Below are 13,866 nucleotides of genomic sequence, written 5' to 3'. Positions count from 1 at the left end.
AGCTTGATTTTTGGATAATCCCAAGGCAAAGCCATAATGCCAATTTCATTTAAAAGAAGTAAAAGATAATGGAACTTTAGAAAATTATTTTAAAGATATGAATGAAGATCTTCTCAAGATGAAATCTCAAAGATAAACATAATTACGTAAGATAATCGGACTTTCGACGAGGATTTAAAGATATAGAATTGAATATAAACAGTTTTAAGTTGTCTCATGAAGATCTTCGCGAGATTCATAGATGGAAGAGGTAGAGAGAATAATGGGATTTTTGAGAAGAATTTTAAAGATATAAAAATGAATTAATCCTAAAGATTAACAAATTTAACTTGTCTCGTCACTCTGTCTTCTCAAAACTCATAGATGGAAGAGGTATAGAACAATGTTTTTTTTGATAATCATTTTAGAGACATTGGAATGAATGAAATCCCAAAGATAAATATAATTCCAATTTCATTTATAAGATATAGAAGATAATCGGACTTTTGATGAGGATTTAAAGATATAGAATTGAAAATAAACAGTTTAAGTTGTCTCATGAAGATCTTCGCGAGATTCATAGATGGAAGAGGTAGAGAGAATAATGGGATTTTTGAGAAGAATTTTAAAGATATAAAAATGAATTAATCCTAAAGATTAACAAATTTAACTTGTCTCGTCACTCTGTCTTCTCAAGACTCATAGATGGAAGAGGTATAGAACAATGCTTTTTTTTGATAATCATTTTAGAGACATTGGAATGAATGAAATCCCAAAGATAAATATAATTCCAATTTCATTTATAAGATATAGAAGATAATCGGACTTTCGATGAGGATTTAAAGATATAGAAATTAAAATAAACAGTTTTAGGTTGACTCATGAAGATCTTCCCAAGACTCAAAGAAGGAAGAGGTAGAGAGGATAATGTGATTTTTGAGAAGAATTTTAAAGATATGAAAATGAATGAATTCCTTAAGGCGCACGGATGAAATATTATTTCCTAAGGGTAAACGATTTCGCTTGTTCCGCAAAGATGTTTCCAAGGCGAGAAGAGACCTAGTGGCACTTGCATTTGGTTGAGGTAGAGGATAATGGGTGTTTCGCCAAGTGCGAATCGTGCGAATTGTCGGCGATGTATCACGTGAATCACGTGGTTTATCCACGTTACCGTGAACGTGATCCGATGCCAGGGATCATCGATGCCCAGCTCAAAGACGTGCCCGTCTATCTCGAACCTTCTCTGCCGCGTTCGGCGACCAACGTGGGGCACGCGTCTTCTCGGATGCCACGGCTCACGTGCGGACTAGCGTGTCTCAGTAATTTCACACACTTGCACCAAGGCACACTTGAATGTGTACCACTGTGTGCGTACGCGCTCTCCCCTGTGTCTGTGTATGCTGTATGTATGTGCAAAAATTACTTTGCATTACGAACACCACGCTCAGTGTGCTGGCACACTTTGCCTCGCACTTTTTCCCCGAAAATAAATAAAGATAGAGACAACCGAACAGAGCAAAGACGAAAATAAACAAATAAATAAACAACGCTGGACAAGGGATAACGAATTGCATGTGCACCCCCAGAGGATCATAACACAAAACACAATCGAGTGGGCGAGTGCCAAATAAAACGGAGAAGAATTCACAAATACAGACAAAAAAATACAAAATCTGCGCACTCAATTATGGACATGAGCCACAGCTTCTGGGAGGACAACTCGACCATCCAGAACGTGAAATACGAAAGGTAAAATAGAAATATATATAAACCTCTTAGATTTTTGTACTATATTATTAAAAAAACTAATTAAATAATTAATATATCTCATCATCGAATTCCCAAAACGATGATAACGATTAGATTAGCGACGATAAATCGCGGAAATTCTGTAACAACGAAATATTTCCATTATGACGTAAATCCGTCCGCATTTAAACAACCTAATCGAATCCGCACATACAAATAATAAAAAAAACAAGAGACGTTTGCAAATTACGTGTTTTCCTGCACGCAAATTAATTATTTAATTAATTTGTCTTCTTGACTCTCGTCACGTGCACCGTATTTAGACGCGTGTTGTCGGTCCTAATTCTTATTATTTATTTATGTTTTTCTCGACTTTTTCCTCCTCCACTTTCTCAATCTCTTCCCAACGACGTAACCATTATTTTTCCATTGGATTTTCTCTCTCTATCTATTTATAATATGCGCTGTGCATGCGAGTATCGTACTGCCGCGGTGCGATTCCGCTCGTAGAAAACGAAACGTTAAAAAAAATACCGCCTCTAGCAGAAACGCAATTATTTTTGAGTCACCGCCTGAACTTTGACTTTATTATTTATTTATTATAACCGAGAAGCGACGATGAAAATCCTAGTTAATTTGATCATCAAAACATACTTCCATTTGAATACTCTAAAACAGATTTAAGAAAGTTACTTTATTGGGTATCGAAACTATTCGATTCTTGCGTATAAAATCGAGTTCGAAGTTGCACAGGCTAAAATATGTGTTCGTTGACTCATAAAGTTTAAGGAAATGCGAGCCAATAGAATTGGGTGGAAAATCAAGGTTTATTGAAAGGACGAAGGACGGTTGGCGACCTTTGCGGCGATAAATACGCTCTCTCTTCTCTTATTATTATTATATTTTTTTGGGACGATGCTCCTGTGTCTCGTTTGGTTTCTGTTTGCGTGGATTGTGTATTCCTTCGGGCGTCGGCGTTTCGTAATGGTGCAATGATTGGTGTCTGAGCTGAGAGTGGAGGAGAAACGTGCCGATGCCGAACGCACGCAGTTCCGGCAGAAAAAAAATAATAATGCAATGCGAAAACGTGTTTCACTTCATGCCTTGTACAACAAACGATCGGTCGCCGGTTGCGACACGTGATTTCTATTAATACATAACAACATCACATGTTGTTGTATGACAGGATAACGAACGGTGCGGTTACTTCCTAATTGGTTCTTGGACTAATTATTATTGTTGTTTTGCAGTTGCAATTCGAACGATGAGCCGGCTGCGAGGGTCAACTGCTTCGATGGAACCTCTTTGAACTTCTCGACAGGAGAAGAAGATTGTACCGAGTATACGGGAGCTTATAGGAAGACGCCCAATGTGAGGGTTTCCAGGCAAGATCCAATGTCGCACAGGATCATCGAGAAGAGACGCAGGGACCGGATGAACAATTGCCTCGCCGATCTCTCGAGGTTGATCCCAGCTGAGTACCTGAAGAAAGGACGTGGACGCGTCGAGAAAACCGAAATCATCGAGATGGCCATTAAACACATGAAGCATCTTCAGTATCTAAACCACTACCGTCTCGGTTACCAGGAGTGCATGTCCGAGACAATGCGGTTCATGGTCGAGGTCGAGGGTCGCTTTCCGCGGGAGCCGTTCTGCGTGCGGTTGCTGGGACACCTGCAGCAGCACAGGGACTCCATATGCAGGGGAACCCCAGAAAAGGCCATCCAGCAGGTGCCGGTCCCGCTTCCCGCTAAGATCGAGCCGAACAACAACCTATACGAAGATATCCACGAGTCCGGATCGCACGAGAAGAACGGCTACAAATACAAGAACGACATCAAGTTGCGCTTCAACCAAGACCTTAACATCGCGAAGCGCTCCAAGATCGATGAAGATTCCAGACGGGACAGTTCCACCAGCATCGAAAATCACAGGTAAATAAAACTGAAATTTCATAAGCTAAATACTAATACTTGACTCAATTTCCAGCCATACCAGTTCGCCTCATCAGAGCGAGATCTGCACACGAGTCTCATCATCGGAAACGGAAACACATCAGGCAAGCTCGACCTCACCTACCGGTAGCTCCGCGTCGCAAACCACCAAATCCTCGCACGTAGACCTGAAGACCAACTTCAGCGTGCCCGTATTCGTCTTGCACGCAAAAGGCTCATTCTACGTGCCCATAACTCTGGACTACCAAACTCTGTCACCGTACTTGGGCTCCTACGACCTTCTGAACCTCGCCAACGACATCGTTCTGCATCCGGTAGCAATCAACGTGAACTTCCAACCATCATTTCAACATACCCAAAATCTGAAATGAAAGATCAATCCATCGAAGCATCGTATGTTTTCTCAAGGAAAAAAAGAAACGTGCGCACTAGAATACTTCTTTGTTTTTTGCAAAATTGAGAATTGAATCTTAACGTTCGAGTTATGCACGCGCATGTAACTCTAACTGATCTGCTGTGATGTTTAATTAAGACTGAGGTAAAAAAAAATCAATATAAAAGTATAATATTCAAGCGCATTATTGTAAATTGTTGTTGATTTCTAGATGAGTTTCGTCATTTTAATAATTATTATACATAATATAACATATATCAAGTAAATATTGATGTTTTTTCTGATGTCTTCATTAGAACTGTGTAATTTTCAAACGGAATTGTCTTTGAAACGAATTGAACTTAATTGAGAATTAAAAAAAAAATCACAGTCGGCTTTTGGTATTGAGTGAAAATTCGTGTCGTGTCGAGTTTGACATCGCAGATCATCCAAAAACAACACCACCCACCCCCCTCCCGTTTCAACGAGGCACAGCCCACCCGCCCCGGAAGAGGCTCTGTGACCCTGTTGAATCATCAACACTAAATTCAAAAGGAAACAAGAAAGAAGTTCTTCCAGCAATCGATGCATTCTAGAGCATAAATCAGGCGAATAGTTGAAGATGCAGAAGTTGAAGCTACGTTGCGGTGGAGCTGCAACGGAGGGGGCGGCGGCTTCTCCAAAGAAGGTCTCCTTCAACGAAATCGCCATCGAGTATAGCGGCAAGTGCATGCAGATGGCGGCCCAGTACGTGCAGTTACGAGACGTGGAGGTCGAATCTGAGACGATGCCCATGGAGGTTGATGATTTCCCGCGCGAGCCGGACCTGCATGGACGCTACAACTTCCGCTCGTTTTAGGGGGTTTAGGAGTGGTTTGCAAACAGGAGACGATTTCTCTCCTAATAACCTTCTTTTTTTGTTTATTACCAATAAATGCAGGCCAACAATTATCATAAAAATGCGTCTAAAATCTCAGTCTGAATTTTGGGATTTTCCTATCACTCGCTTGTCTCTCATACCGTCGCGACTCCATCGCGCCTCACGCTTTCTCTCACAATCTCATTTTCTCTTGATTACTAAATTGAGCGGACGTTACATGTGTATGTTTTACAATTAAAATACAGTGAATATTGCGAGTTAACTAGTGCACGTTTTGGGACGACTTGGAAGGATACAAGTACAGGTTGTGCTTGAACTGCTCTATGTTCCTAATGTAATAGTCCTCGTTCGGCAATTCCTTCCACTCCTTGAGATCGCTTATCAGATTCAAATTGTAGTTGTTTGGAGTTGGAGCGACGGCGGTCTCCTTACTTTTATGTCCGATCACCTAAAAACCATAAAAAAATGATCATAGAGCCACGCTTACAGATTTGAACGAAGAAATCGAAATACCTGTATAGTGAGTTTCTTAAGATTATTGCGATTGCCGTGCGTACAGTGCTCTTCCCAGAACTTCTTCATCTCGCTGGCCTTCAACTCTTCGATGGCTTTGATCTCGAGCTTCACCCTATTGAACATGTAGTCGCGGCTTATGATCTCGTTCCAATGCCGGCTGACCTCCTCTTTCAGCAACGTGTCCGAGCATTGTTTCACTTTAATTAAATCGCGTTTGAATTGATTGAACTTTTTGTCCGTCATCTTTTTCAGCAGCTTCTGCACGTGCTTGCAGAACGCCTCGATGCGCCCATCAATGTGACCGGTAGTATGTTTCGTCGCCTGCGTGTTCACCGTTATCGAGAATCCCAAAATGCCGAAGGTATCTCGGAGGGCGCAGAACACGTTGTAACCCAATTGTTCCTTCGTCCGGAGAACATCGAACAATGGCTCTTCGATGATCATCTACGATCATAAATAAATAACGATAAAACCATGTATACCAATGGACAGATGATTGCACATACCATAATCAGATCTATAATCACACTGTTCTTCACCGAGAATGGTCCCGACTGGTAATAGTTCGTCACATACGAATTGCAGTCCTCCGGATTAAAGGACATTACTCTCAGGCAGTGCTCCTCTTTGGGCATTTCCACAACTCGGATCTGCAAAAATAAAACAATGTTTTCTTAGTTATTGTTCTACCCACATTAATAGACTTTCAAAATAATTTTAATCACTTTAGGATAGGTGCTCGGCATGATGACATCGTACCCAATGGTTTCGATCAACTTCTGCGTGGCTTCCACAGCAACTTTTTCCGTAACATTTCCTTGAATTAAAGCCTGAATGTACAGATTTTTCAAGAAACTCTTGGCGAAAGTTTTCATCATATCGAAATCGACCTTATCCACTGCCTCGCGCTTCTCTAGGCTCGTCCAATACAGACTCAGCAGCAAGGACAATCGCATATCTTTGTTCAAATTGGACGGTTTCAAATATTTGTTATGATATATCATTATCATGCTCTGCTTAACGGCGTTGAACATCTCGACGGTCATATTTTCTGCAACGCGCACCAAATATTCAGTAATTAATTCCAAAAGGATTGGCAGCTTTTCATCGAAGCCGTTCATCTTGATAGACATTCCTTTGTCGCTAACGGAGAAAGTGTACTGCAAATCGGCAACTTGCGCCGGATACGCTTCTTCGGTGATTTGCATGGTCAAAAGAGAGATGAACATGTCCATCATCGTAGCATTCGTGGGCGACTCCATGGCTATGGGGCTGATCAGATTGTAGAAATAGAAAGCAGTAGGCGTATCGAACTTCTCATCGACTTTATACCAAAGCTCCACCTTGCTATTATCCAACACTTTTACAGGATATTCAGGGTTTGTGCCGGTTTTTGGTAAAAGAGAGAAATTCGTAGTCAGAAAGCGATTCGGCGATGGCAGCGAAAACTCTGGATATGGTTCCACGTTGGTCCAAGTCTCCAACCATTTATTAGGAATATCTAGGAATAAAGAAATTATGAATATAAAAATATATAAGGTTAATAATGTGTTATACCTTTTTCGGCAAATTGTGTTTTGAACCAAGGCTCCTCCTGGTCGCAGTGTATTTCCGCGGGCATGTTGTTGCTCATAACCATCACGTTCATCTTATCGGGTCGCAGATAGTTGAGCACCATCTGGATATCATCCGGTTTATACTCAAAGTACAGTTCCGAACCAGTCAGGTAATCTGTGCTTGGATAAAACTGCATATTCTCTGATACGCTCTCGACCATATCGCACGCAAGTTTCTCATCTGCAAAGGTGAACGACGTTTGCTCCACAGTTTGTATCTCCTTGAAAATTCTCTCCTGAGGTCCGACCTTCCTCAGCAAATTGATGTAAGCGAAAACAGCCGTCACAAGCTCTTCAAAATGCTCCAAACCCTTCTCCGTCAATACCAAGTTAATAGTAAAATATGCGTACATCGAGTTGTGCTCTGATCCGGTCTCCCCGTTACCAGTGTATATAGCCATGGCCCAAACCTTCTTCCTCAAATAAGACATCAAAGACCCTTTACCTTCATCCCCCAAAAGCCAGGAAATGTACTGGTGTGGTTTACTCTTATACAAGTGGAGAAGCGAAGGCAATGCCCAGATCAGATCGACCTGTACTACATTCTTCATTGGTATAATATAATAGATTTTGTTGAACATTTCCGTGTCGTATATCTTGTCTGAATACTGCTTGAAATTATCCGGTAGCAACTGATTGCTAGGCACGTTACTAAAATATTCCATCACGAAATTCTGCAAAGTTTCCATCGGTAATCTGGCCTGAATGCAAAGGGTCATACGGTGAGCAGAGTAATGTCGCTTCCTAAACTCGTGCAGAGCTTTGTACAGTTTATCGTCATCCACATTGTCCTTCAGCGTAATAAGATTTCCCCAGCTGAACTGATTTACGGGAACACTCGGATTGAAGAAGCTGGTCAACAGCTGCTCCTTCCTATATGAATCGCTTGGAATGGCCATTTGAAATTCGGAATCTATAGCTTCTCGTTCCCTTGTCATAGAAGTTTTCTTCAGCAGAGGTGAGACAAAGAATTGAGCAAACTTATCTAAACTTTTCTCTAGATACTTCTCTAAGCATTCAAAATAAAACGTCGTCGTCTCGCAATCAGTGGACGCGTTATCAGAGCCACCCCTCTTTGTTATGAACTTATCAAAATCGTTCTCTTTGGGGTACTTTTCACTGCCCATAAACACCATATGCTCCAAAAAATGGGCCATACCTGGAACCTCCTTAGGATCACTGAAACTTCCCACTCCAATGCACAGAGCAGTAGCAGCCATCTTCTGCTTTGCCTCTGACACTTTCTTCATGCAATCTTCTTCATCCCCAGAGCACACTGCTTCGTCCTCCTCTTCTTCCAACTCCTCATCTGATTCAGTCTCACAGTCAGAATCAGTATCACCATAATCCTCATCACTGCTTTCATTGTCTCCAGCAGCTTCCTGTAACTTAAAAATAGTTTCAATGGTTTTCATCAAGTGTTGAATAATAAACTCACCACATCTGATATTAAGCAGGCTGTAAGACCATTCTCTAACTTTATCACTTTGTACTCCTTCAAATCTCGCTCCGACTTCTGCGGAGCCTGTAATACCTCAAACTTGATGGGCTTTTTATTTTTGCTGGCATTGCTGCTCCGATTCTTCACACTGTGCTTACTCATTATTTTAATATTCCTATTAAATTCTGATACGACTGTACATAACCTACGAAGGAGACGCGTTGTGCTTCTGCTACCAACGACAGCTGATCGTCAACTGTCACCTCTGTAAAATTTTAAATGCAACCCATGCAACTTACACCCGGACTCATTCAACCAGGTCAGAGGACGCGCACCATGATCGAATTTGAGATTCACATCGGAAAAACGAAACTAACCGTAAACTGCCGTAAAGACGGAAAATCAATTGCTTTTCTAATAAGTAAAAATAAACAAACTGAACTGCTTTTCAAATAGTTTCCCAGTATTGCCAACAGCCAACCAAAAACATGACTTGTAACTGGTTCATAAGAGTTCATTGGTACACATCCTTTCATGTTACAATTATATTAAAAATATTTATAAGATACGATCTGTTAATGTACAGAACACAAACATTTCAAAGGAATTTAAATATCCTTACCAACAAAATAACAGTACTTGTTTAGATGGAAAAAAAACGTTGTTGCCAACACATAGGCCAATGCTCAATGTATTATTATTATGATTCTAACCTAGATTTTTGTTTATCAACGTGAGAGTTGAAACTCACTATTAACAAGTTCCGACTGTAAGATTACGTACATTACATGATGAGCAGTGAAGAAGTGATCGAGATTTCCGATGACAGTGATTCAGAATACAAAGCTGGTAAGTTTATTACTGACACAATTTTTTTTGAATTTTTGTAAACTTATGATTGTGATTAAGGCACAAGCGGTTCCAAGCAACCACACACATCAGGATTCGTTGATTTAGATTCAGATGAGGAATCTGATGAGAGCAGTGACAGTGTGCAATGGGTTGAAGAGGAGTCTGAGAGTGAACCCGATTTGGACTGTGACCACTGGGATGATGATTGTACTATATGTGACCTGAAACCTTCTACAAAGCTAATTCAAGGCTGTAAGTATTAAACAAATCAATAATAAAATGCAGTTAGTAATAAAACATTTAATTTTAGATCACCTAATGCCAACATGCATTAGAGACCTACCAGAGAAAAGAATGAAGATGTCAGCAGAATTGAATGATGTATTTTGTAATAGCGAATATGTGCAGAAGTTATGTGACAATTTTCAGAATGGTAATGCATTCATTGATAAGGAATGTGAGATGATCCTGGATCCATGGAAAGTTTTAGTATGCAATGACGTTGTAAGCAATGTAGATGTTTTGAATAATGTTAGGGAGGAGTTTAATGAAATTTCATGGAATGAGAGGAAAATGGATTTGTATGAGTTTTTCCAGTCAAGGGATTTAAGAAAAGAGCAAGGATTTAAAAATATTAATTGCATTTATGAACTCATCAAGGGTGACTTGATGAAGTTTGTTGCCAAGCTGTGCGGACTGGAGCTGGTTGATGCTTCAGCTACTTGCAGCTTTTACAGTGACAGTGATTTCCTACTTGTCCATGATGATCAGCAAGATACTAGAGCTGTGGCATTTGTTCTGTATTTGACTGGAGAAGAAGGCTGGGAAGAGAATTGGGGTGGAGCACTGGAGCTTTTCGATCGGAATTCCCAGAATCAACCGAATGTTTGTACGAGGAGAGTTATACCAAAAAATAACCGTTTGGTGTTATTCCCAGTTTCGGACTATTCATATCACCAGGTCAGTTGATTATATATTTTCATATGATCATTTATTTTATAAAAAAAATATTTGCAGGTGAATGAAGTGAGGAGTAAAAATTACTGCAGATTAAGCATTAACGGATGGTTTCATACTAAAGAACCATTAAAGTTTGAAACTCCCACATACGAGAAACCCAAGTGTGGTATATTAAGCGATACACTGCAGATCGTTGAAAATAACGAAATCAACTTGGAAGACTGGATAGGTCCAAGATTTTTAAACGAAGCGTATGTAGGGGACATCCAGGGTTATATGGAGGAGTCGTCGCAGTTAAGTCTTGCGACTTTCTTCAATTCCAACAAGATGAAGCGAGTTGTCGAAGTATTGAATTCGCAAGGTTTGTTGCGTGATAAGTTCAGGAGATCATCGGTATGGTAACGTTTTTTTGTATTTATAGATTTAGTTTGGAAGCACATGGGACCACCGAATCGTCATAACTACGAGTACCTTGATCTTGAGCAGGAGTTACCGCAGATACTTAAGAATTTCCTGGCGCTGTTCAAGTCCACGGATTTCATGCAACTGCTCATGCAATACACGCACTTGGAACTCGTCAATTTCAGGTACGAGCTACAAAAGTGGACACCTGGATGTTACTCTTTGCTAGGTGACCAAGAGGCGAAGAACAGGCTGGATTTGTCTATTAGCATGGGTGATCTAGAAGTGATCGGTGGAAAAACGCAATACGTAACGCTGGAGGATGAGGTGCAGCAGGCTTTGGTGACGATCGATGTGGACGGAAGTCTGAATTTAGTGTACGGTGACACGGCCAAATATATATCCTTCGTCAGCCACCAAAGCAAATCTAAAGCCTACTACACCTTAACAGCATCTTATTTCGAAACGGAAGAGGATGATGAAAACTAGTACTATAGTCTTATATAGTATACACATAAAACAGATTCTATAACGTATAAATAATTGTATTGAACACATTTTTGTAATAAATTTATGACAATTAGACATTCCTTCTTTGAGTACTTATTGATGGTACGTTTGAATATGTTGCAGAATGGACAGAATCAAGTGATACGATCCACTATATAATCTATAATGAATATATTGTGATATAGATGTTCGGGGATTATAGATTTATTCGCGTTGCTAGGCAGCCAAGCACAAACACCTGTGATGTTACGTGTGCAGAGTTATGTCATCAGGGTCACTACTTTCTTACAAGACGCACAGCACGCACGTGTTTTTAACGATTATACATCTCAATGTATTTCTAAATATTCTACAAAGTTTTTAACATGACGAAGAAGGCGTTCCAAGTACAAGTGGAGCTGGACTTGCAGGCCGTGAGTCGTATTTGTTAATTTCTGAAGAATAGCATGGTAATTCGAACCATTTGCAGGTGACATGTCCTGGTGTCTGGCTGTGTGCCAACGGGAATGTGTCCTTGCAACTATACATGCTGGACTCTTGCGTACAGACGGCCAGTGTCGAACCCATCTTCCCGCTTCTCCTCCAAGAGAAGTACATTTTTTACAAGACCTTCATCTCCGTGCATAAACTGACCGGACTACAGAAGCTATTAAGCAAGTATTGAAAATAACCGATAACGATACATGTAACTATGGATTGATCGTTTATAAGACAAGGAGACGCTGTATGTGGAACTAATCCAATGGCAACACAGCGACGCTGGAAACGTATTGGCAACCTTCCAGACTACCCTCACGGAACTCCTGTTTCCAACAAAGACGGTCGGTTGCGACGTCGATCTCCTTATGGATCCGATGGATCATTTTCCTGTAGATTTATTCATTCATCTTACAACAAAGATAACATTTAACTGAATAGAGAGGTTTCAGGGAATAATAGCTCCAAAGATAGAGGTAAGCACAAAAACTGTAATAGAAGACAAAATCTGCTCGGAAGCGCGAGCGTGTCCATCGTACGTCGTAAATCCCTGCCGCATTCAAAGCATGAACCAGCAGCATTCAAACATCGTCAGGCAGAAGAAAGTCTGTCACTCTGTTAAATACCATAGGTACTTTACTAAATATGTAAATTTAAAACTCAAGTATAACTAATTGGTACAATGTAGATCTCATCGTTGTCCAGTTGGACAAATGATGGACACGAGACCGCCGTTCGTGTGCCGCAGAGTTGACGAAAATTTGATACACAGAAGACCAAACGGCACGGAAACCAATTATTGGTAATTAATTAAAAGTGTACAGATATTGGCTAAACGTAGAACAATCATTCTCTAAAACGCAACGCAGCAACTGCAAGTCGAGTTCTCCAAAACGGAATCCGCCGAAGATCGTATTCAGTGAGAACTGTCATCTGAAGACACGCAAACCCAATCTTACCTTTGTTCGTAAAGGTAGTATTCAATTTCTTCCATTATATCGAAAACAAAAACAAATCAATGAAATATTTTGAGATTTCTGCAAAACCGATAGATGTCACCATAGGTGTGTATTCGGCATTTAAAGCTCATTAAATGTGTTTCAGTCGATGATAATTTGAATTGCGGCTGCGACAGAGAGGATCACCAGGAGGATTGCCCAGTTTGCGCCAAGTACAAGTACTATTTCGATAAATCGAGCCCTTCGTTAAAATCTACAGTGAGCAATGCTTCCGTAGTCGCAACATTAAATTTACAATGTCAATGCAAATAATTTCCAACGTTTATTGCAGATGAATCCCGAGGTATTGTGCAATTACAGTTCCAAATCGAAGCCTAGTCTTGCAGGGAAGATACACAGTCGGTTGCTGGAGACGCTAGGACAAAAGTCTCAAGTTCATTCTGACCGTATGAGCGACTACTCTGATGAATTGTTCGTGTTTTAGCTTTTCTATGAGGTGGCCATGCACCAATCGCGCAATATTGAGCGAATTTATAAACATATTACTATTGTCCAATGAAAATGCATTGTTTTTGGTGGATGGCCAACTTTCATTGGTCATTTGCAATATAATGCGTTTGTTTTTGTTTTGCTCGATAGAGATTCTGATTTTGACATGATTTTGTAGAAACTACGAAGCCGGATCCCTGCGTGACAGCTGCACGGTTTCCAGCTTCGGGGACTTCTATAAGAAGCTGTACGGGAAGGCAGCTTCTAAATGCCAGAGACTTCTTTACTAGGGATGAATCTAATCTAGTCACGTGCCAGCAGCTGAATCGAATAGAATTAATTGCGAGAGATATGCAGAAAAAAAGTTATATGTATGTTGCTGGATTATAATAAATATTGCTGTGAATCTTGTAAATGGCCTTTGCGCGTGAATGAATGTTTTCCTAATGAGCGCAGAATGTTTTTCTTTACGCTTTAATTGCCCAATATCAATTGTTTTCGCATCTATAATCGTCGGTGACGTCACTTTTCTTTTGTTTCCTCTATAAAAATTTCTTCCATCTCTCTCGCTCTTGTTTTCTCCAATTAAAGCTCGCGCGCTCCGGCGTCTTCTCTTTCCTTCGATTGTTACGCCCACGCGTACTCTGCATTCAAGGAATCGCCTACGTCCATGTGTTTATTCAGGTTCTGCGGTGCGAACGATCGGTG

The 13,866-nt window shown here is 40.5% G+C and overlaps 4 protein-coding genes across 5 annotated transcripts; 3 read left to right on the top strand and 1 right to left on the bottom strand.

Moving 5' to 3' along the window:
- The first annotated feature begins 1,194 nt into the window (after nucleotides 1-1,194).
- LOC108559153 lies at nucleotides 1,195-4,290 on the top strand. Its single transcript, XM_017916312.1, has 3 exons — nucleotides 1,195-1,728; nucleotides 2,979-3,662; nucleotides 3,718-4,290. The coding sequence occupies exons 1-3, from the start codon at nucleotides 1,667-1,669 to the stop codon at nucleotides 4,052-4,054; spliced, it is 1,083 nt and encodes a 360-aa protein (XP_017771801.1). The 5' UTR covers nucleotides 1,195-1,666; the 3' UTR covers nucleotides 4,055-4,290.
- A 387-nt stretch (nucleotides 4,291-4,677) lies between these two features.
- LOC108559150 (nardilysin-like) lies at nucleotides 4,678-8,985 on the bottom strand. 2 transcript variants are annotated; one of them, XM_017916308.1, is made up of 6 exons: nucleotides 8,507-8,985; nucleotides 7,010-8,456; nucleotides 6,178-6,953; nucleotides 5,959-6,102; nucleotides 5,450-5,896; nucleotides 4,678-5,384 (listed from the first exon to the last, which is right to left on the bottom strand). In XM_017916308.1, the coding sequence occupies exons 1-6, from the start codon at nucleotides 8,669-8,671 to the stop codon at nucleotides 5,199-5,201; spliced, it is 3,165 nt and encodes a 1,054-aa protein (XP_017771797.1). In that variant the 5' UTR covers nucleotides 8,672-8,985; the 3' UTR covers nucleotides 4,678-5,198. The 2 variants fall into 2 exon arrangements, with proteins under 2 accessions (XP_017771797.1, XP_017771798.1); XM_017916309.1 differs by having other exon boundaries at nucleotides 7,010-8,450.
- Nucleotides 8,986-9,061: 76 nt separating this feature from the next.
- On the top strand, nucleotides 9,062-11,293 carry LOC108559151 (prolyl 3-hydroxylase sudestada1). Its single transcript, XM_017916310.1, has 5 exons — nucleotides 9,062-9,358; nucleotides 9,419-9,613; nucleotides 9,672-10,321; nucleotides 10,379-10,682; nucleotides 10,743-11,293. The coding sequence occupies exons 1-5, from the start codon at nucleotides 9,298-9,300 to the stop codon at nucleotides 11,210-11,212; spliced, it is 1,680 nt and encodes a 559-aa protein (XP_017771799.1). The 5' UTR covers nucleotides 9,062-9,297; the 3' UTR covers nucleotides 11,213-11,293.
- Nucleotides 11,294-11,320: 27 nt separating this feature from the next.
- Nucleotides 11,321-13,550, top strand: LOC108559152 (spermatogenesis associated 6-like protein). The gene is made up of 9 exons (XM_017916311.1): nucleotides 11,321-11,646; nucleotides 11,703-11,886; nucleotides 11,945-12,102; nucleotides 12,163-12,341; nucleotides 12,399-12,512; nucleotides 12,580-12,683; nucleotides 12,815-12,927; nucleotides 13,001-13,140; nucleotides 13,337-13,550. The coding sequence occupies exons 1-9, from the start codon at nucleotides 11,599-11,601 to the stop codon at nucleotides 13,446-13,448; spliced, it is 1,152 nt and encodes a 383-aa protein (XP_017771800.1). The 5' UTR covers nucleotides 11,321-11,598; the 3' UTR covers nucleotides 13,449-13,550.
- The last annotated feature ends 316 nt before the right edge of the window (nucleotides 13,551-13,866 follow it).

This window comes from Nicrophorus vespilloides, unplaced genomic scaffold (genome assembly GCF_001412225.1).
Source record: "Nicrophorus vespilloides isolate i.1.1-1 unplaced genomic scaffold, Nicve_v1.0, whole genome shotgun sequence".
In the NCBI taxonomy this organism is placed as follows: domain Eukaryota; kingdom Metazoa; phylum Arthropoda; class Insecta; order Coleoptera; family Silphidae; genus Nicrophorus; species Nicrophorus vespilloides.
The sequence above is the reverse complement of the archived record's forward strand: the minus strand, read 5'-3'. Positions and strand labels throughout refer to the sequence as shown.

Bases quoted from the DNA above. Each gene is read 5' to 3' on its own strand.
- LOC108559153 (XM_017916312.1), top strand. From the start codon at position 1,667: ATGGACATGAGCCACAGCTTCTGGGAGGACAACTCGACCATCCAGAAC. The intron at 1,729-2,978 runs GTAAAATAGAAA...GTTGTTTTGCAG, and splicing joins CAGAACGTGAAATACGAAAG to TTGCAATTCGAACGATGAGC. The intron at 3,663-3,717 runs GTAAATAAAACT...CTCAATTTCCAG, and splicing joins ACCAGCATCGAAAATCACAG to CCATACCAGTTCGCCTCATC.
- LOC108559150 (XM_017916308.1), bottom strand. From the start codon at position 8,671: ATGAGTAAGCACAGTGTGAAGAATCGGAGCAGCAATGCCAGCAAAAAT. The intron at 8,457-8,506 runs GTGAGTTTATTA...ACTATTTTTAAG, and splicing joins CCTGCTTAATATCAGATGTG to TTACAGGAAGCTGCTGGAGA. The intron at 6,954-7,009 runs GTATAACACATT...CTTTATTCCTAG, and splicing joins AACACAATTTGCCGAAAAAG to ATATTCCTAATAAATGGTTG.
- LOC108559151 (XM_017916310.1), top strand. From the start codon at position 9,298: ATGATGAGCAGTGAAGAAGTGATCGAGATTTCCGATGACAGTGATTCA. The intron at 9,359-9,418 runs GTAAGTTTATTA...ATTGTGATTAAG, and splicing joins TGATTCAGAATACAAAGCTG to GCACAAGCGGTTCCAAGCAA. The intron at 10,322-10,378 runs GTCAGTTGATTA...AAATATTTGCAG, and splicing joins CGGACTATTCATATCACCAG to GTGAATGAAGTGAGGAGTAA.
- LOC108559152 (XM_017916311.1), top strand. From the start codon at position 11,599: ATGACGAAGAAGGCGTTCCAAGTACAAGTGGAGCTGGACTTGCAGGCC. The intron at 11,887-11,944 runs GCAAGTATTGAA...ATCGTTTATAAG, and splicing joins CGGACTACAGAAGCTATTAA to ACAAGGAGACGCTGTATGTG. The intron at 12,342-12,398 runs GTACTTTACTAA...GGTACAATGTAG, and splicing joins CACTCTGTTAAATACCATAG to ATCTCATCGTTGTCCAGTTG.